The sequence below is a fragment of the Dipodomys ordii genome, unplaced genomic scaffold (genome assembly GCF_000151885.1).
Source record: "Dipodomys ordii isolate 6190 unplaced genomic scaffold, Dord_2.0 Scaffold117, whole genome shotgun sequence".
Classification (NCBI taxonomy): domain Eukaryota; kingdom Metazoa; phylum Chordata; class Mammalia; order Rodentia; family Heteromyidae; genus Dipodomys; species Dipodomys ordii.
The window spans coordinates 3,483,785-3,509,847 of record NW_012267333.1 but is presented as its reverse complement, the minus strand read 5'-3'; the positions used below and the strand labels follow the sequence as shown (position 1 = coordinate 3,509,847).

At 45.9% G+C, this 26,063-nt stretch overlaps 4 protein-coding genes across 5 annotated transcripts in view; 2 read left to right on the top strand and 2 right to left on the bottom strand.

Moving 5' to 3' along the window:
* Window positions 1-34: 34 nt before the first annotated feature.
* Window positions 35-8,524, bottom strand: Med19 (mediator complex subunit 19). The gene is made up of 5 exons (XM_013029224.1): window positions 8,286-8,524; window positions 2,298-2,554; window positions 2,042-2,135; window positions 1,616-1,710; window positions 35-1,441 (listed from the first exon to the last, which is right to left on the bottom strand). The coding sequence occupies exons 1-5, from the start codon at window positions 8,500-8,502 to the stop codon at window positions 1,373-1,375; spliced, it is 732 nt and encodes a 243-aa protein (XP_012884678.1). The 5' UTR covers window positions 8,503-8,524; the 3' UTR covers window positions 35-1,372.
* A 305-nt stretch (window positions 8,525-8,829) lies between these two features.
* Window positions 8,830-15,460, top strand: Tmx2 (thioredoxin-related transmembrane protein 2). 2 transcript variants are annotated; one of them, XM_013029217.1, is made up of 8 exons: window positions 8,830-9,117; window positions 11,861-11,921; window positions 12,115-12,228; window positions 13,229-13,305; window positions 13,534-13,640; window positions 13,808-13,873; window positions 13,963-14,092; window positions 14,726-15,460. In XM_013029217.1, the coding sequence occupies exons 1-8, from the start codon at window positions 8,929-8,931 to the stop codon at window positions 14,873-14,875; spliced, it is 894 nt and encodes a 297-aa protein (XP_012884671.1). In that variant the 5' UTR covers window positions 8,830-8,928; the 3' UTR covers window positions 14,876-15,460. The 2 variants fall into 2 exon arrangements, with proteins under 2 accessions (XP_012884671.1, XP_012884673.1); XM_013029219.1 differs by lacking the exon at window positions 12,115-12,228.
* A 1,571-nt stretch (window positions 15,461-17,031) lies between these two features.
* On the top strand, window positions 17,032-18,630 carry LOC105995503 (chromosome unknown open reading frame, human C11orf31). The gene is made up of 4 exons (XM_013029216.1): window positions 17,032-17,339; window positions 17,437-17,582; window positions 17,687-17,804; window positions 18,454-18,630. The coding sequence occupies exons 1-3, from the start codon at window positions 17,227-17,229 to the stop codon at window positions 17,785-17,787; spliced, it is 360 nt and encodes a 119-aa protein (XP_012884670.1). The 5' UTR covers window positions 17,032-17,226; the 3' UTR covers window positions 17,788-17,804; window positions 18,454-18,630.
* An 857-nt stretch (window positions 18,631-19,487) lies between these two features.
* Window positions 19,488-26,063, bottom strand: part of Btbd18 (BTB (POZ) domain containing 18) — an 8,240-nt gene continuing 1,664 nt past the window's right edge. The window contains exon 2 of the mRNA XM_013029215.1: window positions 19,488-21,511. Coding sequence (XP_012884669.1) covers window positions 19,488-21,511 — 2,024 coding nt within the window. The remainder of the gene's footprint in view (window positions 21,512-26,063) is intronic.

The following is a 26,063-nucleotide window of genomic DNA, read 5'->3' as shown; positions in this document are numbered from 1 at the left end:
AAGGCAGAAAATAATGAAAACTAACTAAAAGGTCTTGTTTTAACTTGAGTAATTTAATTAAGAAATTCCTGAATGTTTTATAACCATGAAAACATGTCAAAGCATAGAGAACTTTAAACTTGTTTCAATTGTTCATTAATTTTGTCTCCACAAAGTAAGGCTCCTTTTGGGTATAGCCAAGGATGACTGGCTATGGGCAGCACTCTTCTATTTGTTAAAAGCAAAGGTTTGTACCCTTATTTAAATAGGCATCCTCAGAAACACAATCTCAGGAACCCTTCATATTCCATAGAGCTAAAGTATAAACTCATACTCTGAAGTCCTCGATTAAAAGGAGCTGAACAAGTGGCTTTCTGCCCATGTACTTGGGAAAAGCCATAGCACATAGCAACAGGTATTAACAGTCCTGTAGAAAATTTAAAGTCAGATTACATTACTTCATGTTTCCCTGCGTATGTTTTCTGCTACTCAGCCTGCTCCAAAAACTAAAGGAATCTATTTTACATTTTCATTGCTACCTCAGGCTGCTGCTTTTGATGCTGTCTTAGAAGATTAGAAACACTTTCACAACCTTAAGTATTTTCATTGTCTGAATTAAAGAATAAGGCAGGTTAGATGTTCTTTACAAAGACAAGAGCATTTATCTTTGGTTGCCAGAGGTTCAATCCAGTCTTAGGCTTCTGACCTAAGAACCAATCTTGTTGATAAACACTGGTAAGTTGGTGCTTTTTCATTTGACTATTCTGCTTCAACACAGTTTACCTAGAACACAACTCAACCTTCACTGGATCAGCTCTTCAGGGGTGGACCCTGGAAATCATCCAGGTGCCTGGCTCTCAACGTGGGCAGTGTGTTATGTGTCTGCTTGGAAAAGTAATGTCAAGCTCTGCCTTTGGAACCATGTCTCCAGTCTCACTTGGTTGCTTCCCTGCCTGCTAATGAGATACTGTAGTGACAAGACCCAAATCAAGTTAGCAATGCTTTGTCTTAACCCTGACTCACATAGAAAGGCACTTACCTCTTAACAGGCAGCCACACTTCAGCCAGTTTGATAAATACAAAAAAAAATTTTTTTTCAACGAAAATCCCTAACAAGTCCTGAAATCAGACAAATAGCACAAAAGAGGAAAGAAATAGCTTCCTGGGAGAGGAAAAAAATGTCCATGAGAAAGCCAACTGGCTGAGCCTTTCAAAACCATTGCCTTCTAGTATGTATTGATCTTGACCTCAATCAAGCACAGCAGGAGCTGGCAGAGCTCTGTCCCAGCTGCTAGGTTGCCCCCAAGGCAGTGTCCCAGAGCCTGGGAGACAGCTTTTGTCAGCAGGTTCAGTACAGCAGGAAAAGTCATCCTGGCAAAGTCCAGTGGTTCTGTTAGCGGAGACTGCTACTGCTGCTGGCCTGGGAGCTGCCCATACCTGGGTGGTCTGGACTGTGTCGGTTCTGGGAAGAGAGGAAGAAGGTATTAGAAAATGTAGGAACTAGCCTTGGCCAGTTCTGCACAAGAAAAACGCCAACTTGCCCTGGGTTTTCAGTACTGAGTCCCTCTTAAGGCAAAGGACCATTTAAGGGTGAGAGGGAAACTCACTGCGCTGTAGCACTAGGCTTCCACCCTACCTTCTTTTTCTTCTTCTCTTTCTTCTTCTTCTTCCGTTCAGGATCCTCCTCTTTTTTCTTTTTCTTCTTCTTGTGATCCGAATCTGATGGTGTTTCTGTAGGAAACAGATGCCTATCACCTGTACAGCTGAAAATCCTCTGCTGCTATATAGACTCAAAATTCTGCAGGATAATCTCATGTCAGCACAACTGCTTTTTGCCAGATGGATAGAAAGGATACAGAGGTTTGAAGATAACAGAAACAAAAAAGGATACTAAGATGCTGTCAAAACCTCTGTGCCAAGTCCCTACTTGCCTAAGAGACCCCAATATGCCAGTCCCTTATACAGGAGGACTTGGAAGTTCAGGGCTTCTAAAAGATACTTAGCTGCATTTAAGTGGAAGACTAGGGCAGACAGTATTCTTGCTATGAACAGAACTGCTTACCTGGGGGGACAGGATCCTGGGTACGGCTCTGTTTGTGCTTATGCTTATTCTTCTTGGGAGGCTGAATATGCATCAGACGACACTGTTCTGGCAACTGAAGGAACCAAAGGAAGGTCTAGGTGAGTCTACTCATCTGGAGATCCTATGCAGAAATCTATTCTCAGTAAATTACCAAGGAACAGACTTGGATAGAAAGCCACCTCCATGCCTTTTAGGCCTCCCCATTTGCCACCTTCCTCCCTAATAGGGGACTCACCGGGCCAGTGTGGAGGCGGAAGCCAGACAGCATGGTCCCTGTGATAGGATTAAAAGAACCACCAAGAATAGGAGGCTTCTCAATGAGGGAGCGGAGGCTGCTGTTATCATGGGAACCAGGCAGATCAATCATCCCTGGCAGGTCAGGCAGAAAGTTACTTAGCTTCTCCTTCACCTTCTTTCCGCAGAACTTATTATAGTCATGTTCCAGTTTGTAGTGTGTGATCAGGTTGGTACTGCCTGTCAACTCTGTGCTACCTAGAGAACACACAGAATTAAAAAGTCAGTACCAAGAGAAGAGATTCTTTTTTGGTCATTGATCTGGAGGGACAGTGAAGGACTGTAACCTAAATAGAAAAGTGGAAGTATTACAAAACTTTAAATTGACTTGTATAATAAGAAACTGAGCAAAAAATAAATGCAGGTGAACATACCCTAATATGAAAAGTGAAATTTGGAAACTTGGGATCTGCAATTCTTTGAAATCAAGCTTATTGAGCTCCTACATCATACAGCTTTTGTGACTCACACCTGAAACCTGAAGCTAATTGAGTAGCCAAGTTATCCTTTGGGAGGATCATGGTTTAAGGTCAGCCCATACCAAAAGCAAGTGAAACCCCATCTCATCTGCCTCCTATGTGGTATGCACAGGCCTGTCATACCAACTGTAGGAGGTCCATGCCAGCCTGCACAAAACCACAAGACCCTATCTCAAAAATAAAACATGGCTTGCATTGGCTCACAGCTGTAATCCTAACTGGAGGCTGAGATCTGAGGATAGCAGTTTGAAGCCAGCCAGATAGGAAACTGTGGGACTGTAAGATTCTTTTCTCCAGTTAAGCACCCCCGTCCCCGTCCCAACCCCAGAAAAAAAAAAAAAAAAAGAAAAAAAAGTGGAAGTACAACTGCGGCTCAAGTGGGAGAATGCTAGCTATGTGTGAAAAACCTCAGGGACCACATTTAAGCCCTAGCCCCAGAACTGGTACCCCCAGCCTCCAAAAAAGCTGGGGGAAGGGGGGCAGTGACTAGAGGCATGGGTCAAGTGGCAGAGCACCTACCTAGCAAGCACAAGGCCCTGACTTCAAACCCTAGTATACCCACACAATTTTAGAACAATCTGAATTTCAGGTTTTCAAATTAGGGATGTTTACCTGGGAAAAATCTGCAAATATTACAAAATCTGAAAAACCCTGAAATCTGAAACACGTCTGGTCCTCTGCATTTCAGACAGGGGACAATCCAACAGTAATACATAATGAGCCTGACAGAGTGGGCACGCTGGCCACCCTAGCACTCAGGAGGCCTGGGATTTCAAGGGCAGCCTGGGCTACACTGTGAGACCCTGTCTCCCTCACTTCCCACCAGAGATGTAATAAACACTAAAAATTTAATACTAGAGAATGAAGGAATTGGAAAAGAAGGCAAACGTCCAAGTAGGCAGAGATGGACACTTCTCTAGCTCATGGAAACACCTAAGAGTAGATTCTCCTTAGACTAATCAGAACAACTTATGTGACACATCTGAATAGTGTTCTGAGCATTTTTCATCAAATATTCTAGTGAGTTGGACACCAGTGGCTCACATCTATAATCCTAGCTTCTCAGAAAGCTGAGGTTTAAGGATCTGGGTTGGAAGGAAAGTCTCTGTGACTTATCTCAAATTAACTATAAAAAAGCTGGAAGTGGAGATGTGGCTCAACTGGTAGAAAGCCATCCTTGAGGGAAAAAGATCAGGGACATTGCCCTGGCACTGACTTCAAGCCCTAGTACTGAAACAAATTAAAAAAAGATACATATTAACGCATTATTGATATATCATATGGCTGACTTATTTTTTAATTTTATTTTTTTTGGGTCCAGTCGTGGGGCCTGAACTCTGGGCCTGGGCGCTGTCCCTCAGCTCTTCAGCTCAAGGCTAGTGCTCTACCACTTGAGCCACAGCGCCACTTCCGGCTTTTTTCTTTTTGCTTATGTGGTGCTGAGGAATCCAACCCAGGGCCTCAGGCATGCAAGGCAAGTGCTCTACCACTGAGCTACCTTCCCAGCCCCGGATGACTTATTTTCAAAGAATATAAACTTACCAGTAAAGAACTAATGAGGAGGGGTAAAAATATCCAATCTACTTCATCAATAATTATGGGCACACAAGGTACAAATGACAAAAGTGGCAGTTTATAATCATTTACTTGGGGAAAAACCAAGATTCTGAGCTGTAAGCCCCTGGACTGCATAGGCAATGTTTTGTTCCTGTGTTGCTAGTGAAAATGTGGTACACATATTACTCAAATATTTATTACCAGTACTTTTCCTCTATGTATGTAGTTGTTTCCTTTTTTTTTTTGTGCTGCTACTGGGGCTTGAACTTATTAGGGCCTTGTGCTCTTGCTTAAGTGTTTACACTCGGGACTAACATTCCACCATTTGCGCCACAGTACCACTTCTGGTTTTCTGGTGGTTAATTGGAAATAAGAGTCTCACGGACTTTCCTGCCCAGGCTGGCTTTGAACTGAGATCCTCAGATCTCAGCCTCCTGAGTAGGTAGGAGGATTACAGGCGCGAGCCACCAGCACCCAGCTTACTTCTGTTTTTTTGGTGGTTAATTGGAGATTCAGAGTTTCACAGACTTCCTGCCTAGCTTCAAACCTCGGTCCTCAGATCTCAAGTTTCCAGAGTAACTAGGATTACAGGATTGAGCCACTGGTACCGAGATCCAGATGTTTTTAGAAGGCAATATTCCTCAACTCAAAAAATCTCAACGGGACTGAGAATATATGGTGTGTTTGACTACTATGTGGAAGGTGCTGGGTTAATATCCAGCATCATTAAAAAAAATTACAGAAAGGAAGAAAGCTAGAAAGAAATGGCTCACTCCTATAATCCTAACTATTCAGGAGGGTGAGATCTGAGGATCAAGATTCAAAGCTAGCCTGGGCAGGAAAGTCTAGGAGACTCTTATCTCCAATTAACCACAAAAAAGTTGAGCTGTGGCTCAAGTGGTAGAGCACTGGCCTTGAGCAGAAAAGCTCAGAGCCGTGTCCTGAGTTCAAGCCCCAGCACCAGCATAACAAACAACAACGATAATAACCCCAAGAAAGGGCTGGGAAGTTGGCTCAGTGGTAGAGCGCTTGCCTTGCATGCATGAGGCCCTGGGTTGGATTCCTCAGCACCACATAAGCAAAAAAGAAAAAACCCGGAAGTGGCGCTGTGACTCAAGTGGTACAGCGCTAGCCTTGAGCTGAAGAGCTGAGGAACAGCGCCCAGGCCCAGAGTTCAGGCCCCACGACCGGACCAAAAAAAAAATAACCCCAAGAAAAAAAGTCATGATTATAAGCCACATTTGTACATCCTTAATTAAAATAAGCTTCTTAGAAATTAAAGACCAGGCTTATTAATCTATCTCCCCTTCTCATCACATTTCCCACTCCCATCATGCCTAGCATTTGCTCAGAAAAAATGTATTTGTCAACTGGTTGATATAAATCAATAAGAAGAAGGTAAGGCAAAATAAAGGTTAAAGAAATTGCTAGTGGATACCAATCACCAAAAAAAAACCCAGAACCCCCCCCAAAAAAAACAGCCACTCTCTTTATACTTATGTGATTGTTTGTTTTCACTTTTTTTTTTTGGGGGGGGATCAGTTGTGGGGCTTGAACTCTGGGCCTGGGCGCTGTCCCTCAGCTCTTCAGCTTAAGGCGAGTGCTTTACTTCTTGAGCTACAGCGCCACTTTCGGTTTCCTAAGTGGTTTATTGGAGATAGGAGTCTCACAGTCTTTCCTGCCTGGGCTGGCTTAGAACAATGATCCTCAGATCTCAGCCTCCTGAGTAGGTAGGATTACAAGGTGTGAGACATCGGCGCCGGATTGTTTTCACTTACAAAGTACAGAAAGCAAATCCTATCTCATAGGACTGTTTTTTTTTTCTTTTTTTCCCCTTGGTGCCAGAACTGGGGCTTGAACTCAAGTCCTGGGTGCTATCCCTTAGCTTTTTCTGCTCAAGGCTGGCATTCTACCAACCTGAGCCACACAGCTCCATTTCCTCCTTTGGGGGATGATTAATTGGAGATAAGACCTTCCTGTCTTGGTCTGACTTCAAATGATAATCTTCAGATCTCAACCTCCACAGTACCTAGGATTGCAGGCATGACCCACCAATGTCGAGGGACCTGTGTTTCTAAATACTATCACACATCAATCATCAGTGTGTTGCAAACTTCCAAGTACTTTTCTAATAGTTATTTCCTTTCAGTCATGATGTGCCAGTAAAGCTTGGGATGAATGAAAAGGTATCTTAGAGACTTACCAGGTCTAAAACAAGTTTCTAGCTCCTTGAACTTAATTCTTCGTCTTCCTAGCCTCCCTTAGACTTCCATCCCCAAAAATATTCCTGCTGAAATCTTATACGTCATTCTCAATTCCTCTTTTATTTCTATCAATTCTTCATTCCTGTCAGCTGTTCCTGTGATATGTATCCTGCAACACTTCTTCACTGCTAAGACCTAATTGAAACCAGCAATCCTTTCTGCTTGAATAATTTGAATAAATGATTGTTAAAATGGCTTATGTTAATTGGTTTGTGTTAAAATAGCTTCTCTCTGGATTCGATTTTTGTGTGTGCCAGTCCTGGGGCTTGAACTCTGAGCTTTTGTGCTCAAGGCTAGCATTACAGCTAGCAATACAGCTCCACTTCTAGCTTTTTGGTGACTAACTGGAGATAACAGTTTCATGGACTTTCCTGCTCATGCTGGCTTTGAATGGAGATTCTCAGATCTCAGCCTCCTGAGTAGTTAGGATTATATGAGCCACTGGCTTCCTTTGGACTTTAAATGCTTTATAAAGACCTCCGCTTTTCCTGTGTACTTTATCTAGAAGTCTTCACTGGGATCTAATGGATTTTCTGAACCTCAGATATCACAATCTTTTTGTCCCAACAGGACTTCTGATCCTTTTTTCTTGAACCAGAACTGTCTGTTCCTCTTAGTTTATGCTCAGTTTTCAGTCAAGTGTTATCTACTGGGAGAAGGTTGTGATCATTCTAGGTTAAAATAGTTCTGCACCTTCCAACTATTTATTATGTTTTCTCTTCATGTTATTAAACCAATATCGGATTTATATTGTCAGCTCTACTGCTGACGAGAAAACTTCAAATGGTCAGCATCTTATCAGTCTTGTCACATTTAACAATGCTTGGATCATATAGTGGTAAATAAATACAGTGGTAAATAACAGCTTGCTGTGCTGGTAACTGCATTCAAAGCCTCAGACACACCAGGTAGAGTTTGACCTAAGCCAGCCCCTCCTCCCCAATAAGGAAAGAATTTGGTTCGATTGTAATCCCATCTCTGAAGAGAAGAACGTTAAGTCCTTGGTAAGGTAGGCAATTTGTCCCAAACAAATTGTAGAAGACGAACCTAAAACCTCTCTAGTGGGCCACTGGTGGATTACACCTGTTACTCTAGCTACACAAGAGGCTGAGATACGAGGATCGCGGTTCAAAGCCAGCTGGGGCTTGATATTCTTATGTCCAATTAACAACCCCTTCTCTTCCCCCAGCAAAAACTGAAGTGGAGCTGTGACTCAAGTGGTAGGGAGCTAGCCTTGAGCAAAAGAAACTTAAGGTCACTGTCCAGGCCCTGAGTTCAAGCCCCAGTACTAACACAAGGAAAAAACAAAAAACAAAAACACCCCAAAACCCCAAACCCAGATCTCTCAAGTTCTCAACTCAATCGCGGATTCTATTTTTAGGTAGTCACAAAATAACAAACGTCAGTGACAGGGCCCAGATTTAGTGAAAGACAATATTCCAGGGATGTTCACCAGAACTGTCGAACCCAGGAGTTTAAATGATCCCTTAATCCTAAACCTTCCGATTTAGAACTTGTTGCCTAGGTTACCTCTGTACCGCCCCCCCCCCTCGCGGCAGGCCGATAGCCACGCCCACAACCTGATAGCTCTAATACGATTGGCTGGCTTCGGCCAGGCCTAGTACTCACCTGGCAGTTCCCGCATGAGGTAGAAAGGGCCACAACCAGCCGCAGATTTATCAGCTCCCGGAGGGGCCGCAGTCGCGGCTGGGGGCGGGGCCGCCCCAGGACCTCCACCCGGAGGAGGAGGAGGCGGGGGTGGAGGCTTCCCAGGTCCGAAGCCGAGCGCCGTGGGAGGCGGTGGGGGGTCGGCTTGAGCTCCGAACAGCGCCGTGAAATTCTCCATCGTCCCCTCGGCCCTGGCGCTGTCTCGGTGTCTGGCGTTAGTGATTTTCATTGGACAGTCCTCTCCTCACGTGCCGCCCACTTCCTTCAAGGGACGCCTGTGATTGGATACTTCAGACTGCACCTTCTCTCTTCCTGCAACTATTTCCGTCGCTCGGTGAGAACGTTCCGGAAGTGCTCGCTAACCGTCCCTTCGCTGAAAAACACCCAATCGAATGACTCAGTTGGACTAGCGACTGGTAGATCGTCCAATAAACGATCAAATCCCCCTTGGCAGTCTCGACCTACCACAGCAGCCCATCAAAATCACTTCCGGGTTCGGAACCGGTGCTTCTGAGATTTGACCCAATAGAAACCTTCATAAGTGAAGGAGGCGGAGCCAGACCTACAGACGCCGGACAGCGGCAGGGCCGCCGGGGCCTGGAAGATGGCGGTTCTGGCACCTCTCATTGCTCTCATCTATTCCGTGCCGCGGCTTTCACGATGGCTGGCTCGTCCTTACTGCCTTCTGTCTGCCCTGCTCTCTGCTGCCTTCCTTCTCGTGAGGAAGCTACCACCGCTGTGCAACGGTCTCCCTACCCAACGCGAAGATGGCAACCCGTGTGACTTTGACTGGGTGAGCGCCCCCTGGCTCCGTATCCCGCGACCTTGACTGAGCCGCCCGGGGCTCGCTTTTCTGTAGACACCGTGGGATCTTATTTCTTTAGGGGTACATGTGCCAGCCCTGGGGTTTGAACCCAGAGCCTGGCGCTCTCCCTGAGCATTTTCATGCAAGGCTAGCGCTCTACCGCCTGACCCACAGCTCCGCTAGAGCCAGTTCATTGGAGAGAAAAGTCTTATGGACGTTCCTTCCCGGGCTGGCTTCAAACCACGATCATCACATCCCAGCTTCCTGTGCAGTTAGGATGACAGGTGGGAGCTAACGGTGCCCAGCTAATAGCTAGTTTTTGTTTTCCTGGGTAATTGATGATAACTGATTAACGGTGGTGATCGGGAACTTAAGAGAATGAGGTAAATAACATTGGTTTTAAGAAGGGGAGAGGAGCCGGGTGCCGGTGACTCTCGCCTGTCATCTTAGCTACTCAGGAGGCTGAGATCTGAGGATTGCGGTTCAAAGTCAGTCTGGGCAGGAAAGTCCACGAGACTCTTATCTCCAATAAATCACTAGAAAACCGCTAGTGGCGCTGTGGCTCAAGTGGTAGAGGCTAGTCCTGAGCTGAAGAGCTGAGGGACAGCGCCCAGGCCCAGAGTTCAAGACCCACGACTGATGAAGAAAAAAAAAAAAGAAGGGGAGAGGGCTGGGTAGGTAGCTTAGTGGTAGAATGCTTGCCTAGCATGCATGAATGAAGCCCTGGGTTCGATTCCTCAGTACCACATCAACAGAAAAAGCCAGAAGTGGCATTGTGGCTCATGTGGTAGGGTGCTTCCCTTGAGCAAAAGAAGTTCAGGGACAATGCTCAGGACAGGTCCTGAGTTCAAGCCCCAGGCCTGGCAAAAATAAGTACATAAATAAAAAGAAGGGGAGGGCTGGGAAGTTGGCTCAGTGGTAGAGCGCTTGCCTTGCATGTATGAGTCCCTGGGTTCGATTCCTCAGCACCACATAAGCAAAAAAAGAAAAAAGCCGGAAGTGGTGCTGTGGCTCAAGTAGTAGAGCACTAGCCTTGAGCTGAAGAGCTGAGGGACAGCGCCCACAACCGGACCAAAAAGAAAAAAAAATAAAAAGGGGAGAGGATAGAGAGTGGTAAAATGGTTGAGATTAATTTGGATACATTTATACATGTGTGGAAATGTCACATGGAACTTAATGTGCAACCATTTAAAATTTTTCTCCCAAAAGATTCAAATTATATGTTACACACCATGATGTGTGCCTATAGCCCCAACTACTTAGAAGGCTGAGGGTGAAGTATCATCATTTCAACCTTAGGGTTTGAGATCAACTTGGGCACCATAGACCTTGTTGGCCCTGAAGAGGGAAGGGCAGAGATCCAAACTATAGTAGCACCCAAAGGTGCATTACTCCAGAGATTTCAAGAGTTTCAGAAGTGGTATGACACAGTATGATAATGCTATTGTGGTTGAGTTAAAGGGGATAATACAGTGGAATGGATATAGGTATGGGGTGCCATTTGTAATCCCAGCAGAAGGATCACAAATTAACTGCCAGTCTAAGATATATGGCAAGACATTGTCTCAAAAGACCAAAACAAAAAACGAGGATGTGGGTATAGCTCAGTAGTAGAGTACCAGTCTAGTATCCATCCCCAGCATTAGAAGACAAAGTGGAAACAAAAGCATCTTTATGTGTAAAGGTTATTTTAGCCAGCTGGGCACTGGTGGCTCATGCCTATAATCCTACGTACAGGGTGAGATCTGAGGGTGGAGGTTCAAAGGCAGTCAGAGCAGGAAAGTCCATGAGACTGTAATTCTAGTTTGTCACAAAAAATCTGGAAGTAGAGCTCTGTCTCAAGTTGTAGAGCACTAGCTAGCTTTGAGCAAAAACAATCAGTAGCACTTAGAAATAGTGTTTAGTCAAGAAAACCTGTTTGATATGGTGGTACAAGGCTGTAATCCCAGTGCTTAGGAGGTAGAGACAGGAGGATTGGGAGTTGGAGTGAGGCCAGCCTGAGCCATATATGAGATCTTGGCTCAAAAATGGAAAAGAGATGGGCTGGGAAGGTGGCTCCATGGTAGAGCGCTTGCCTTGCATGCATGAGGCCCTGGGTTCGATTCCTCAGCACCACATAAGCAGGGAAAAAAAAAAAGCCAGAAGTGGCGCTGTGAGTCAAGTGGTAGAGAGCTAGCCTTGAGGTGAAGAGCTGAGGGACAGCGCCCAGGCGCAGAGTTCAGGCCCCATGACTGGATCCCCCAAAAAAATAAGGAAAAGAGAGCCTGGTGCCAAGGGCTCACATCTGTAATCTTAGCTACTCTGGAGGCTGAGATCTGAGCATTTCAGTTTTGAAGCCAGCCCAGGCAGAAGAGTCACCATGAGACTTACTCAATTTGAGCTGTGGCTCAAATGGTAGAGTGCTAGCTTTGAGCACAAAGAGGCTCAGAGACAGTGCCCAGGCCCTGAGTTCAAGCTCTAAGACTGACAAAAAAACAAAAACAAAAAACAGAAAAGAAAAATGGAAAGGCATAGAGAGAGAGAGAAAAGAAACCAAAGCTCAGGGGTTAAGTGATTTGCCTGTCCCTTCTGACTTTTTTTCCCCACTACACCCTAGCCAACTCCAGTTCCTTCTTTATTATCACCATTCCCTATTTGGATCTCTGTTGTCTTATTCCATATTTGGATCACTTACCCCCTTTTTTCCCTATCAGCTCTGTTTAATGCATTCCTGTTACTGATTTTGTTCCAGAGAGAAGTAGAGATCCTGATGTTTCTCAGCGCCATTGTGATGATGAAGAATAGAAGATCCAGTAAGTCTAATCTTTTTCTTAGTCTATCAGACTAAGACCTAATGCCCTCTGGAAGTGCTTTTTGTCATTAGAAGGAAATTATTTGCTGAACATAGACCTACACTGTATGCGAAGGCTGAATTTGTTCTTGAGTCCTATCCCATACATCCCTCTTCTATGTCAGCCTGACCTATGGTATATCTCTCTGTTTCAGTCACCGTGGAGCAACATGTAGGCAACATCTTCATGTTTAGTAAAGTGGCAAATGCAATTCTTTTCTTCCGCCTGGATATTCGAATGGGACTTCTTTACATCACACTCTGCATAGGTGAGGAAACTTGACTTTATTATATGAGTTCTTTGCAAAGAACTTTATTATATGAATTCTTTGACAAAAGACTTAATTGGACCAAGTTCCTATTCAAAATAGTTTCTCTCTCTCTTTTCATTATTTTTATTTTTCTTCTTTCTTTTCTTTTTTTCCCCAGTCCTGGGGTTTGAACTCAAGGCGTGGGTGCTGTCCTTGAGCTTCTTTTGCTCAAGGCTAGCACAATACCACTTGAGCTGCAGCTCCACTTCTGGCTTTTTTGGTAGTTTATTGGAGATAAGATCCTCACAGATTTTACTTCCTGGGCTGGTTTTGAACCTTGAGCCTCAGATCCCAGCCTCCTGAGTAGCTAAGTTTACAGACATGAGCCATTGGTGCCTGGCTTTATTATACTTTATTATACTTAAGTAATTGTACAAAAGAGTTGCCATTTAGCAAAGTGGTTTATGGATACAATATAACTTGATCAGTGTCACCCCTTTCAACATTCTCACTCCACCCTTCCCTTCACTCTTCTTAATTTTCGAGGATGTACATTGGATTCTAGTCTGCATTTTTTCCCTCTTCTCTTTGCTCATCAATCCTTTTCCCCTTGACCTACTCTACCCATTTCGAGAACTAACACCTGATTCTTTAAGAGGAGGGGACTGTCAGTGGGGGGGTGGGGAGGGGTGTCAATTGTAGGGCTTGCACTCAGGGTCTGGGCACTGTCCCTGAGCCTCTTTGTGCTCAAGCTAGTGCTCTACCACTTGAGCCACAGCACCACTACCAGTTTTTGAGTGGTTTATTGGAGATGAGTCTCATAAGGGCTTTTCTGCTGGGGCTGGCTTTGAACCTCGGCTCAGATCTCAGCCTCCTGAGTAGCCAGGATTACAGGCATGAGCCACCAGTGCCTGGCATGATTCTTTAGTGACTTAAATTCTTGAGATGGTCTAAAAGTAAATCCTCTAAGTAAGGCCTAATAAGCTTTTCCCTCTGACATCTTTTTTTCTGTATTCAGTGTTTCTGATGACCTGCAAACCTCCTCTGTATATGGGCCCTGAATACATCAAATACTTCAGTGATAAAACCATCGATGTAAGTGTTCTTCCTGCCTTTTAGTTCTTGGGTCCTTGGTTTGTAATTTTTGTGCTTTCTGCTCACTAGGAATAACCATAGTACTTTCAAATGGAAGTTAGAGGTATAATGGTTCATTGTGGGAGCTAGGGGAGAAGGGGAGCTGGGATAAGAAATTTGAGTATAAGATTTGAGTAATTCCAGATGCCTATGTGATCCAGTCTACTGTTTATTCCATTTGTGTGGCAGGAAGAACTGGAGCGGGACAAGAAGGTCACTTGGATTGTGGAGTTCTTTGCCAATTGGTCTAATGATTGCCAGTCATTTGCTCCCATCTACGCTGACCTCTCCCTCAAGTGAGTGGATAAAGAGAGGGATGGTGGAACTTGAAATGTTCTTTCCTGTCACTTTTGGCTGTGGTTTTGCAACCAAAGATGTTTTTCTCTCTTATCCTGAGATACCTATATTTCTACTCATCTTGATCCATTGTTTCTTTTTTAGTATGTTAATAATATATTCTTAGGTACAATTGCACAGGCCTAAATTTTGGGAAGGTGGATGTCGGACGCTACACTGATGTTAGTACACGGTATGTAAAGAGCTGGGGCAGAGGGTCAGCGGGGATGTGCTTTGAGCAATGTATACAAGTGTACTAAGATTCCTTTCTGGACCTTGTAGTTACAGAGTGAGCATATCACCCCTCACTAAACAACTCCCCACCCTGATCCTGTTCCAAGGTGGCAAGGAGGTAATGCGGCGGCCACAGATTGACAAGAAAGGACGAGCTGTCTCTTGGACCTTCTCTGAGGTATGCTGAAAGTGGTCTGGAAAAAGGAAGAATAGTGGACTTCAAGCCTAACCTAGGTTTGATTCCCAGCTCTGCCATTTGCTTAGTATTGTGAGGATCTAGACTAGTTACTAGACCTCACTATTCATTCACTTAGAAAATTTTTGTTACGTGCCATCTTTCTAGTAGTCTGGAACAGTTAATAGTAAAGATCACTAAGCCAGGCATGGTGGCACACTTTAATCCAAGCATTCTGGAGGCTGAGAGAGGAGAATTGTGAGTTCAGTAATAGCTGGAATACATAGTTCCTGGCTAGCTTCAGCTACATAATAAGCGTGCCCCCCACACTTACCCCTGGTCTGGAAAAAAAAAAAACTAAAACAAAACAAAAACAAGATTCAGTCTCTAAGGCCCCTAAAAGTTCCTTTAGTAACTTGGAAACAGTAACCTGGCTCACAGAATTGCTTTACAGTTGCATGTAGGTATCGTTATAATTGTTAGCATTTTAGTTGTCTTTTCTGGATACTTGAAGAAGAGGAACGATTAGGGCAGATTTCCTCCCTTGTTCCTAGACTGTAACTACATATTTGCTTCTTAAGCTCAGAGCCAAGGTCTTCCAACCTAAATTCTGATGTATGTGTCTCTTTTGCATAGGAGAATGTGATTCGTGAATTTAACTTGAATGAGCTCTACCATCGAGCCAAGAAGCTATCAAAGGGTGGAGACCAGGTCCCCGAGGAGGAGGAGCCCAAGGCCTCCACTCCTACCTCAGTGCCATGTAGAGAAAGCAAGAAGGACAAGTAGGATCTCTTCAATGGCTTTGCATCTTCTGTCAATTCCTGGCACCTTGGAGGCTGAGCTCTTGTGGTACACAACTCTTGGCCTAAGGCCACAGCCTTTTATTTGTTTCTCTTGTTTGGCTGTTCTTGGGTAGGGCAGGTACTGTTTCTGATTTTAAAGAGGCTGATGGGGGAACTTGTTGAGGACCCTACTGGAAGGCCTGCCCAGCTTGCCAAGACTTTGAGATCTCATGGAGAAGGAAATGGGTTCCCACTAAGTTAGGTCAGTGTGTAAAAGCTACCCACCCCTCAGGATATCACCAGTCTGTGGTTTCATTGTTTTCTCCTAGTGGATCTGCTCAGCCAAGGCTAGACTAAACCCTAATGCTAGGTGGCCAGAATATAGAACACTAAGCACCCTTGCTTTCCTTAGGCCTTTGTGGCTTGCTCTGTGGTATTAAAACTATTTAAGCCTAAATTTGTCAGTAATCCCAAGAAGAAACATTTAACCACAGAGTTTTCATCTTTGAAAATAGTATTGATCAAGCCCTCTGTTAGGAGGGGGTTCAGAGGAAGGGGAATTTTGCATAATAAAGAAAGTGGGATTGTCTTTTGAGTCTTATGTTTCTCAAGTGGGATTGTCTTTTGAGTCTTACGTTTCTCAGTAATACATGGCCAGCCCTTTCCTGTGTTTCCATTGAGCTATACACTTCCAACCCTTTGTTCCCCATTATTTTTTACTTATTTTGGAGCGGAAGTGTTACCAGTGGGTGTTCACAGAGGTGAAGATTCCAGATTCTTTTTTTTTCTCTTTTGTCGGTTATGGGGCTTGAACTCTGGGCCTGGGCACTGTCCCTCAGCTCTTCAGCTAAAGGCTAGCGCTCTACCACTTGAGCTACAGCGCCACTTCTGGTTTTCTGGTGGTTTATTGGAGATAAGAGTTTCACAGACTTTCCTGCCCGGGCTGGCTTTGAACTGCGATCCTCAGATCTCAGTCTCCTAAGTAGCTAGGATTACAGGCATGAGCCACTGACACCTGGCTAGATTCCAGATTCTTGACAACAAAGAACTGAATAAAGACACACACAAGGGCCAGGAATATGAGTTAGTGGTAGAGTGCTTGCCTAACATGCATGAAGCCCTGGGTTTGATTCCTAGGTACCACATAAACAGAAAAGGTCAGAAGTGGTACTGTGGCTCAAGTGGTAGAGTGCTAGCCTTGAGCAAAAGAAGCTTAGGGACAGAGCTCAGGCCCTGAGTTCAAGCCCCAGAAGTGGCGTGCCCTCTCCCCCCCCAAAAAAGACAAAAATGCAATGTGGTGAAGCAAGGAGTTCAGTAGAAAAATATTTCCAGCTCTCCACGCAGGAAATGGGAGTTAAAATCTCAAAATGCTGCCTTTGTTTCTGAGCTAGGGGAATACACGTGTTCTTAAGGTCCAGCAACCCCCCAACCCTTAAGCATTCCTTCTGGGTAGCCGAGATGAGTGTTACCTAGTATTCCAAAATACGGAGATGTCTCTGGGCCTACAGTCTGCCCATTTAGGGATGTCAAATTACCATTCAAAAAGATTAGGCAAGTTCCTTTGTGTCATCACTGTCCTTATAATATAGCTTTTAAATGGAAGAAAGTTTAAACTACTTTGTTGCTTCCTGGTTCCAACTTCTTGAGAACTGGCCCTCTTATTTACTGAAAATAATACAATTTCCCTGTCTCCTCACTTCATTTCTTCTCCCACCCCGCCTCACACTTTGGACCCTTTTAATCTTAAAAGGAGGTGCAGAGGGAAGAGAAAGAACTCCTAGGTGTCCCCTGGGACTGACAGGAGAGGGGTTTCAGCCTGCTGATCCTTAGAGAAGGATCTTTCTGCCTCCGCACGGGAGGGTCTGGGGCTTGAAGCACCTGCTACTCCACCTAAATGCGCTTTTTTCTTTTTTAAATCGTTCTCTAATTACAAATGTGTTTTGGCTGGGCTAGGGCTGGACGCCTAATTCCTAACAAGGAAGGACAGACACCGCCCGGTTTGTTTGGGATTGATCTACGGGCTGCAGAGGGAGGGCTTTGCGGGACGGCGGAGGTACAAAGAACTCGGAGAGCTGGTGGTTGCATTGCACACCCCGCCCCCAGGCTTGAACGGGGCGGACGCTGCGCTCGGAGCCGCCGTGGCCCCGCCCCGCGCCGGCCGCGTGGTGGCGCCCGGAAGTCCCGCCCTCAGCGCGCGTGGCCGCCCGGGCCCCCTCTCCGCTCACCTGGAGGCGGTGTGGCTGTGGGAGCTGGGGCTCTGCTCCGCGCTCGGCGCCCGGCACCAGCTGAGCCCGCGGGTGACCCCCAGCAGTCGCACGCCTCGTCAGCCCGGCTCCGGGCCGTGTCGTAGGCGCCATGGCTCCTCGCGGGAGGAAGCGCAAGGCCGAGGCGGCGGAGGTGGAAGCGGCGGATAAGCGGGAGAAGGCGGCGGAGGAGGTGGAGGAGGCGGAGGTCGTCATCGAGCATTGGTGAGGCGCCTGGAGAGGCGCGGGGCGCGGCGGGGGCCGGCGGCGGGGTCTCCGGGTCCGGGCCCCGTTCCCCACCGCGCTGTCTCTCCCCACCCAGCACGAGCTGACGGGTGTACGGGCGCCACGCCGAGGCCGTGCGCCAGGCGCTGCGCCGGGCGGCCCCCGCGCTGCCGGTGAAGCTGAACCCCGCCAAGCCCCGCCGGGGCAGCTTCGAGGTGACGCTGCAGCGCCCGGACGGCAGCAGTGAGTGGCGCGAGCCCCCGGGAAGCGGGAGTTTCCAGCCCGAGGCCGCGGGGGAGGCGCGTGCGGCGCTCCCAGTCACTGGTTTCCTTTGGGTCCGCTCCTAGGCGCCCAGCTCTGGACTGGGATTAAGAAGGGGCCTCCGCGCAAACTGAAATTTCCGGATCCAGGAGAGGTGGTGGAAGAACTGAAGAAGTGCCGCGCCTAAGGCGGCCTCCTGCCGAGGTTTGAAACGGGAGACGCGGGGTTCCCTTGGGGAGTCTGCCCGGATGGGACACCCTCTAACAAAGAGGCCTTTAAGGAACGCCGCCCTACCTGGCACCTCCTTCTGTAGTGCTGCCGCTCGAGCTAGGCCGTGCCATAGTGACGGCCATGAGCTGCCTTTCGGAAGTGCCCTGTGTCCTCTGCGGATACTGACCAGACTTGAATTTGTTTGAGTATTCATTTTTTCGAATTCCTGATGGTTATTTTAATTCCCTGAATCCCCTAGAAATATTACTGGCCTTCCATGAGTTAAACACTCTATTTGACACATGCTTTTTTACTTGCGTTAGTGACTTTTCCCTTTTACTGGCAGGTCTTTCTTGTTACTTCACCTGCACCTACCCTAAAACTCTTCTGGTCTTTATTCCTAATGTGTTACCTGTCCCATGTGATAACCCCGAAGGAATCACAATACTCCACTCTTAGCCAACAAGCATTTGACTCTCTGTATTCTGTGCATCATTTGGGGGTTTGGCGGGTGGCCTGGCACTTGGGTATAATTGAACTGTGGGGGAGGATACAGTCCCTGAGTTCTGGGTTTGAACTCAAGCCTTCTTGGTCTTTGGCTGCCTGGACACCTTCTTTAACATTTCCCTTCTCCTTTTTGCAGCTTTCAGTCCCTGATGTGTTGGAGCATTTATGACGGGACATGACCAAAACGTCAGTCATGTACCTGAAATCATGGTTCCTTCATCTCTAGAAATGATGGCTCAGTTATGAGGCAGCTCTCCAGTGAGGCATTGTAAAAGTGTTTGGATTTAGTTTAATAAAAGCTGAAATAAAAGTATCCTGAGTAGAATTTAAATTTTATGTGAAGGGATGGATGGCGCCATCCACGTGGGATTGGTGCTTCTTGCATTTTTCAGAGTGCAGAGTACCATTTAGCCTGGAACTCAGTGGGTCTCTGGTAAAGCATGCAAAATACTTGTAAAAACCGGAAACACATCCAAGTGCTCACTGACTGAAGTCAGCCTGGGAAGAAAAGTCTCCGATTCCATCTCCAATTAACCAAGGAAAAAAAGCCAGACTGGAGATGTGTCTCATGTGGTACAGCACCAGCTGTGAGCAAGAAAGCCCAATGAGAACAGTAGGCCCTGAATTTAAGCACCTGGCAAACAACAACAACAAAACCCTATGGGAGCAAAGTAACTGGTAACTTTTTTTTTTTTTAAGGGAGGAAGGATTGTTTTCCGGAGATATCAACTAGACTTCTATATTGGCATTGAATAAGCCCACAAACATTGTGTGTTGGGCCATGTCCCTCTCATTCACTTATTGTTCATGCCTTCTGGAACATGGTTTTTAAAGCTAAGCCTACTGAGAGTTTTCTTGTATTTCCTGAGTTTGCAATGACTAGATACTGATCTCGGCTATTACCTATAACACACTCCACTTGGGGACCATACAGTTTTATTATTTCACTTGTCAAAACTGAAAGATTGCAAAGAAATAGTTCAAGTTCATAATTTTCTACATATATTATTACTACTTCTACCTGTGGAGGGGAGAAAGGGACTTACAAAGAGCCAAGGTACACTTGCCTCTGTGCTAAGAGGAGAAGGCATGTGCTAGTTTGCCAGTAAGTCTTTTTGCTGGTCAACATCTCCACTCTCCCGGGGCCCCTAACCTGCCCTCCCACCTCTGCTACGTTAGTATATCTACTTCTGTTTCTGACTCTGAGGAAGGGTCAGGCCGTACAGAGGGAATGCCAATGGGCTCCAGCCTCCCATCTGCTGTGCAGTCCACCACATCAATCTCTTCCTCTTCAGGGCTGGTCGGGTGTGAGCCTAGTAGCTCGGAGTTACCAAATACTTCTTTGCCCACTTCGGGAGCAGGGTACAACACCTCATTCATAGTTAAGGACATGTCTAGCCCAGTCTCTGCCCAGTTTGAGCATGGAGGGGAGAGGTTCCCATAAGACCTTTGTGGTGGGTCAGAGGAGTGGATGTGGAGCAGTTTATCTCCCTGACCATCCAGTGGCTGGGAGTTGGCAATTTCAAGGTGTGGAGTCCAGGAGCCTCCCACAGAAAGAACCTCTCCTTCACTCACCTCAGAGGGCATGACAAAGGGGCTCAGGGGCTCAGCTGGCTCTTTGTTTTCACCAACAGGTTCTTTCTCTAGTCCTGTGAGCTCCCTGGGCCAGAGTTCCATGTCTGGCAAACACCATTCTTCCCCTTGGATCCAGTCCTTTCCTGTTTCTGTCAGGTGATAGCTGGGGGTCCTACAGCCCTCAGCCCCAGGACTCTGGAGGGACTCCCCAGGTGGTTCAATGTCTGAGCCACATAGCATGAAGTCCAGGATCTCTTCCAGTTCACTGGTGGCTGCGGCACCTGTGATTCGGTACTCCTCAGCTTCACAGGGTTGCCCCAGCAGCGTTGTGTCAAATGCATAGGGTTCTCTGCAGTCAATATTCAGCACAGGTTCTTTCCCTAATAGCTCTGGACTGGATGCAAACTCAGGCTTCATCACAGCATGGTCTGGGGACTGGCTGGCAGACAGAAGTATGTCTTGTAGCCCAGGCCCCTCGGGGGAGTCCTGACACAGTTCTATTCTGGCAGGTAACATTTCCTGCTCATTAATTGATGATGACTGAGTTCCTGGAGGTTCTTCCAAGTCTCTTCTGGGTTCTGGAAGCTGGGGGCTATTTTGAGAGTTTTTGAGGGGAGGCTCTTGTACCACTTCCCAGCAGGTCCCATTGACAATCTTCCTAAGTTTCACGATCCCAATCTGCCCTTCCTCTGCTGGGTCTAAGTTGGATGCTCTGACTTCAGGGCTCCGCTTCTTGCACCCACCTGTCCCAAGACCAGATGGATTTGGAGTGCTCTGCAGAGGACTAACTTTTCCTGGTTTCGTCTTGTCCTCTCCCTGCACTTCTTTATTCACACTCCTCTGCCGCCAAAGACGCCGGCCAGGGGCTGTGGGCACTGAGCTGGGTCCACTTAAAATGTTGGAAGGCTTTGATGCAGGGACATCAGGAGATAGCTTTGAGCGACTTAGCCTGATCTTTCTAGGCAACAGGCGCTCATCCACAGAGGGATATAAGCTGGGAGGGGAAAGTGTTGTCGAACCAAGGACAGGGTCATTCTTGTTCTCCTTAGGCCCCTGGCTGTGGCTTGATGGAGAAGAGCTTTTTTCTTGCGGAGAAGGACAGACTCTGGCCTTCCTTTTGAGCAGAGGAGCATCAGACAAGTTCTCTGCATTTGGCAGGTTGCTTTCTTCCTGGAGCTCCTCCTCCTTCCCTAGGGACTTCAACTTCACTGCCCCAAGAGGACAGGGAGACTGGGTAACAGGCAATGGAGTTCGAGGGCGGCGGCTGGGTGCCACCACTCTGGCAGAGATTGGTGCTGGACTTGGTGGCTGTAAACACTCTCGGTTCAGTCTTCGGCCCTGTGGAGCCTTCACTAACTTTCCACCTTCTAGCTGAAGGGTTTCCAGCTCAGATACACGGAGCTGACGGGCAGCAGAAAGCACATCTTGGGCTTCTTCTCGAGATACTTCCATCTCTGAGGTATACAGGAAGTCTACCAGCTTCCTAAGTGTCCTGATTTTCAGGCCCCCCAGCTCCAGTACCACCTTCCGACCCTGAATTGGCCTTTCTCTCTCCAGGCGTTCTGTGAAGAAGGGGCTGCAAGCTGACAGGATGCAGCAGTGAGCTGGTACTGCCTCACCTGGGGACAAAACACAAGTTTTTCTTATACAGACTGGCACAGACTATACACAGACCCCCCCCCAAAAAAAAAAAAAACCAAACTGACCCCTCTGTGGAATTTCAATGAAAAGAAAATGATTCCTTTTGCCTGCCTGGGACCTACCAATAATTTTTGCTAACTTGATTTCCCTCCCCCCCCAAACCCACTAAGATCCTGAACCACAGGGTGGGGGCAGGTCAGACTCAGTCCACACACTCAAGGCCAGGGAAATCCTGGAGAAAATGGTCACCCACTGGGGTGTTATCCCTGAAAAAGTGAGTCTAAACATGCCTGCATCTATAATCCCTGAACTCGTTTCTGACCACCTGTGCTGGACTTTCGTCCCTGGGACTAGATAATCTACACACAATGCTGCAGGCAACCACACTACTGCTACATCACAAGTTTTGTGAAATTCACTTACTGGAGAAAATATGAAGCGAGGAGAAGCCAAAGATACAGCAAGGTGACGCACCAGAGTGGCCTGGTGATGCCTGGGGGAGGAACTAACTTGATTTTTCATCCTCTAAAACCTAGCTTACATCATTACCTTCAGAAAGCCTTTCTTTAGCCCACTGCAAGCTTTGGTTAAGTGTTCCTGAGCACATAGAGGTCCTCTAGCTATTACAACTCTTACCATTTCCACTATTACACTGAAAGCTCTATGGAAAAGATATCTGTCTTACTCACTGAAGTATTTCCAGTACTTGCCTCAAAGTGGGTATAAAAGAACAGGTAAAGAATTCTAAGTAAGGCCAACCAAGCTCAAAAACAAAACAAAATCAAGATACCACCTAGGCACTAGTGGTTCACTTCTGTAATCCTACCTACTCAGGAGGCTAAGATCTCAGGATCCCAGTTTGAAGCTAGCTCAGGCAGAAAAGTCCCTAAGATTCTTCAATTAACCAGCAAAAAGGCAGAAGTGGAGCTGTGGCTCAAGTAGTAGAATGTCATTCTTGAGACTAAATGCTTAAGGGATAGCTCCCAGGCCCTGAGTTCAAGCCCAGTACCACCATACACAAAAAAGAAAATTAAGATTTTTTTCCACCAAAAGATTTGTGTGTGTGTTTGAATCTTGAATTCAGGGCCTTGTGCTCTCGCTTGGTTTTTTTCACTCAAGGCTGATGCATTACCACTTCTAGCCACAGCTCTACTTCCAGTGTTCTGGTGGTTAATTGGAGAAAAGAGTCTCACTAACTTTTCTGCCTGGGCAGGCTCTGAACTACTATCCTCAGATCTCACCCTCTTGAGGAGGTAGGTTACAGGGATGAGCCACTAGTGCTAGACTTCCAAAGATTTATTAGCATGTATTGTACAAGTATGAAGGAGGTTCATTGTGACATCTTCATAAATACATTGGACCCCTCTCAAACTCACCCTCATGACTACTTGCAACAACTTCAACTGTGCTCATACATACATATTAAGTACTGTGTATTGCTTGCTGAATGAATTTTATTGACTCATTGAGAGTTCAAAGAAATATACAGGAGCAGCTTATGGGTCTAACTTGAGGGAAGGTGGAGGACAGTCGGTTCAGTTCAAGCTAATTTTCATTTCAGAGACACTTCCCACATACTCATAGTTCTTTCCATGGTTTCAATTACCAAAACATCGATGATGACTCCCAAATCCATATCTCTATGTAGACATCTTTCCTGAGATACCAAACATGTTACAACCTGCATGTCTTCATGGATGTCCCACCAGCACCTCCAATACAATCTTCCTAGAAAATAAATATCACTAGGAGTGGTGGTAATAGCAGTACTCAGGAGGTGAGGCTGGAGGGTTGAAAGTTCAAGCTTTGAGAGACCGTCTCAAAATACCAAATAAAGCCAGGTGCCAGAGGCTCTCACTTGTAATCCTAGCTATTGGGAGGCTGAGATCTGAGGACTGCACTTTGAAGCCAGTCCAGGCAGGAAAGTCTTTGAGACTCTTCTTTCCAATTACCTACCAAAAAGACAGAACTAGACTGTGGCTTCAGTAGTAGAGTGCTAAGCATGAGCACAAAAGTTCAAGGACAGTGTCTAAGCTCTGAGTTCAAGCCCCAGAACTGGCACAAAAATTAAAAAATAAAAAGCCTGGCTCACACCTGTAATTCTGGCTACTTAGAAGGCTGAAATCTAAGAGTGAGATTCGAAGCCAGCCCAGGTAGAAAAGTCCCCAAGATTCTTTTTGTTTGTTTTGCCAGACCTGGGGCTTGAACTCAGGGCCTAGGTTCTGTCCTGAGCTGCTTTTTTTGCTCAAGGCTAGCACTTGAGCCACAGTGCCACTTCTGGCTTTTTTTGTTTATGTGGTACTGAGGAATCAAACCCATGGTTCATGCATACTAGGCAAGCAATCTATCACTAAGCCACATTCCCAGCCCCAAGTCCCCAAGATTCTTATCTCCAATTAACCAGTAAAAAGCCAGAAGTGGAGCTATGGGTCAAGCAATAGAACACTAGCATTGAGCAAAAAAGCTAACAGAAAGCATAAGGCCTAGTGTTCAAGTCCAGTATCAGCATAAAAAAAGAAAAAGCTTTTATTCCATTCCATACCTCCAAGTCTCCCTACTATCTACATCAAATAAGGGACTGTATTCAGTTATCAAAGCCCCAAAACTAGAAGTCATCGGATAGTTCCTTACCTCCAATATCTAATGAAATATTTACAAATGACCAATTCTTCTTGAGTCCTTATATGTGCAACCTGGCATTGTTCTAAGGGTTTTACTGGTATTAATTCATTGATTCTTTTTTGTTGTTGTTGGTCATGGAGCTTGAACTCTGAGCCTGGGCACTGTCCCTCAGCTCTTCAGCTCAAGGATAGTACTCTACCACTTGAGCCAGAGCATCACTTTGGCTTTTTATGTTTATGTGATACTGAGGAACCGAACCCAGGGCGTCATGCATGCTAGGCAAACACTTTACCATTGAGCCACCTTCCCAGCTCAATTAATCGATTCTTTACTGCAACCTTGTAAAATACCTAATGGTACTGTAAGTTACTAAACAGGCAGAGTTAAGTAACATGCCCACACTTACACAGAAAGTAGGAGAAACAAAATTTGAAGCCAGAGGGTATACTACAAAGTCTATGCTCTCATGGTGAACAAATTATAAATTCTCATCAATTCTCTCCTAGTTTATAAAGTGGCTTTCTACCTGAGCTCAATACCATCCAATAATTCTCATACAGCCTGAATGTCATTTCTAAAGTGGGAATATGAACCTGACCTGCTTAAAGCTATTCTGTAGTTTCCAGTGTCATAAGGCAAACACCTACTTCCTTTATATGACACTGTAGACCTAACATGATTGCTCATGTCTACAGCCACCTCCAGTCAATAAACATATAACCTGTGTTTAGGCTAGATGAAGTATTCACAACCCCCAGGTCCATCTCTCTCTCTGTCCATGTTCTCTCTCTCCAGAAAAAACCTTTTCTGAGCCGGGTGCCAGTGGCTCAAGCCTGAAATCTAGCTACTCAGGAGGCTGAGATCTGAGGATCAAGTTTCAAAGCCAGCCTGGGCAGTAAAGTGTGTGAGACTCTTTATCACCAAGAAAAATACCAAAAAAAAAAAGCCAGAAGTGGCGGTGTGGCTCAAGTGGTAGAACACTCGCCTTGAGCTGAAGAGCTCAGAGACAGCAAAAGAGCCGAAGTGTAGCCGTGGCTCAGTTCAAATGGCAGAGCGCTAGCCTGGAGCTTAGAGCCCAAGCCCAGAGTTCAAGTCCCGGAAGGCAAAAGAAAGAAAAACCTTTCTGTACTTCCTTCTCCTGCTGTTTGTCCTTTAAATCTCACTTTAGAGATTATTTCCTCTAGAAAAGTTGTTTAACCTTGTTCCTCAGGCTCCCCAAGTCTGTGAAGAATTCTTTACTTTTGTGCTCCTATTGCAACCGACATTTGCCAATTATACTTTTAATATACTGCAGTTACTTGAGTGCATTGACTATTTGAATATCATCCTTAGGAGAAGGGACTTTATCTATGAATGAGCTAACACAATGTTTAACTTACAACAGACAACTAATGCGTTTTTTGTTTGTTTTTATTTTTGTGGGTCATGGACCTTAAACTCAGGGCCTGCACACTATCCCTGAGCTTTTTTGCTCAAGGCTAGTGCCCTAACACTTTGAGCCACAGCACCACTTCGTTTTCTGGCGGTTAACTGGAAAGTCCCACGGACTTTCCTGCCCCAGCTGGCTTTACACCATGAGCCTCCTGAATAACTAGGATTATAGTGTGAGCCACCAGCGCCTAGCTCTGATGTCTATTTTGAATCAGAAAGTTAATATGGGTTCTACACTTACTAAGAAAACCAATTCACTTATCTGTAGAAATAGAATCAAATGATAGTGATTATCTCACAAAATTGTCAGATTCAAATTAGACACAAAACTATGTATTCTGTTAACTGTATAGTATATTATGTTAGCCATCAAAATCCTTTTATTTAGGCATTGGGATTTGAATTCAGGATGCTGTGCTACCTGGGTCATGCCGTGTGTGTGTGTGTGTGTGTGTGTGTGTGTGTGTGTGTGTGTGT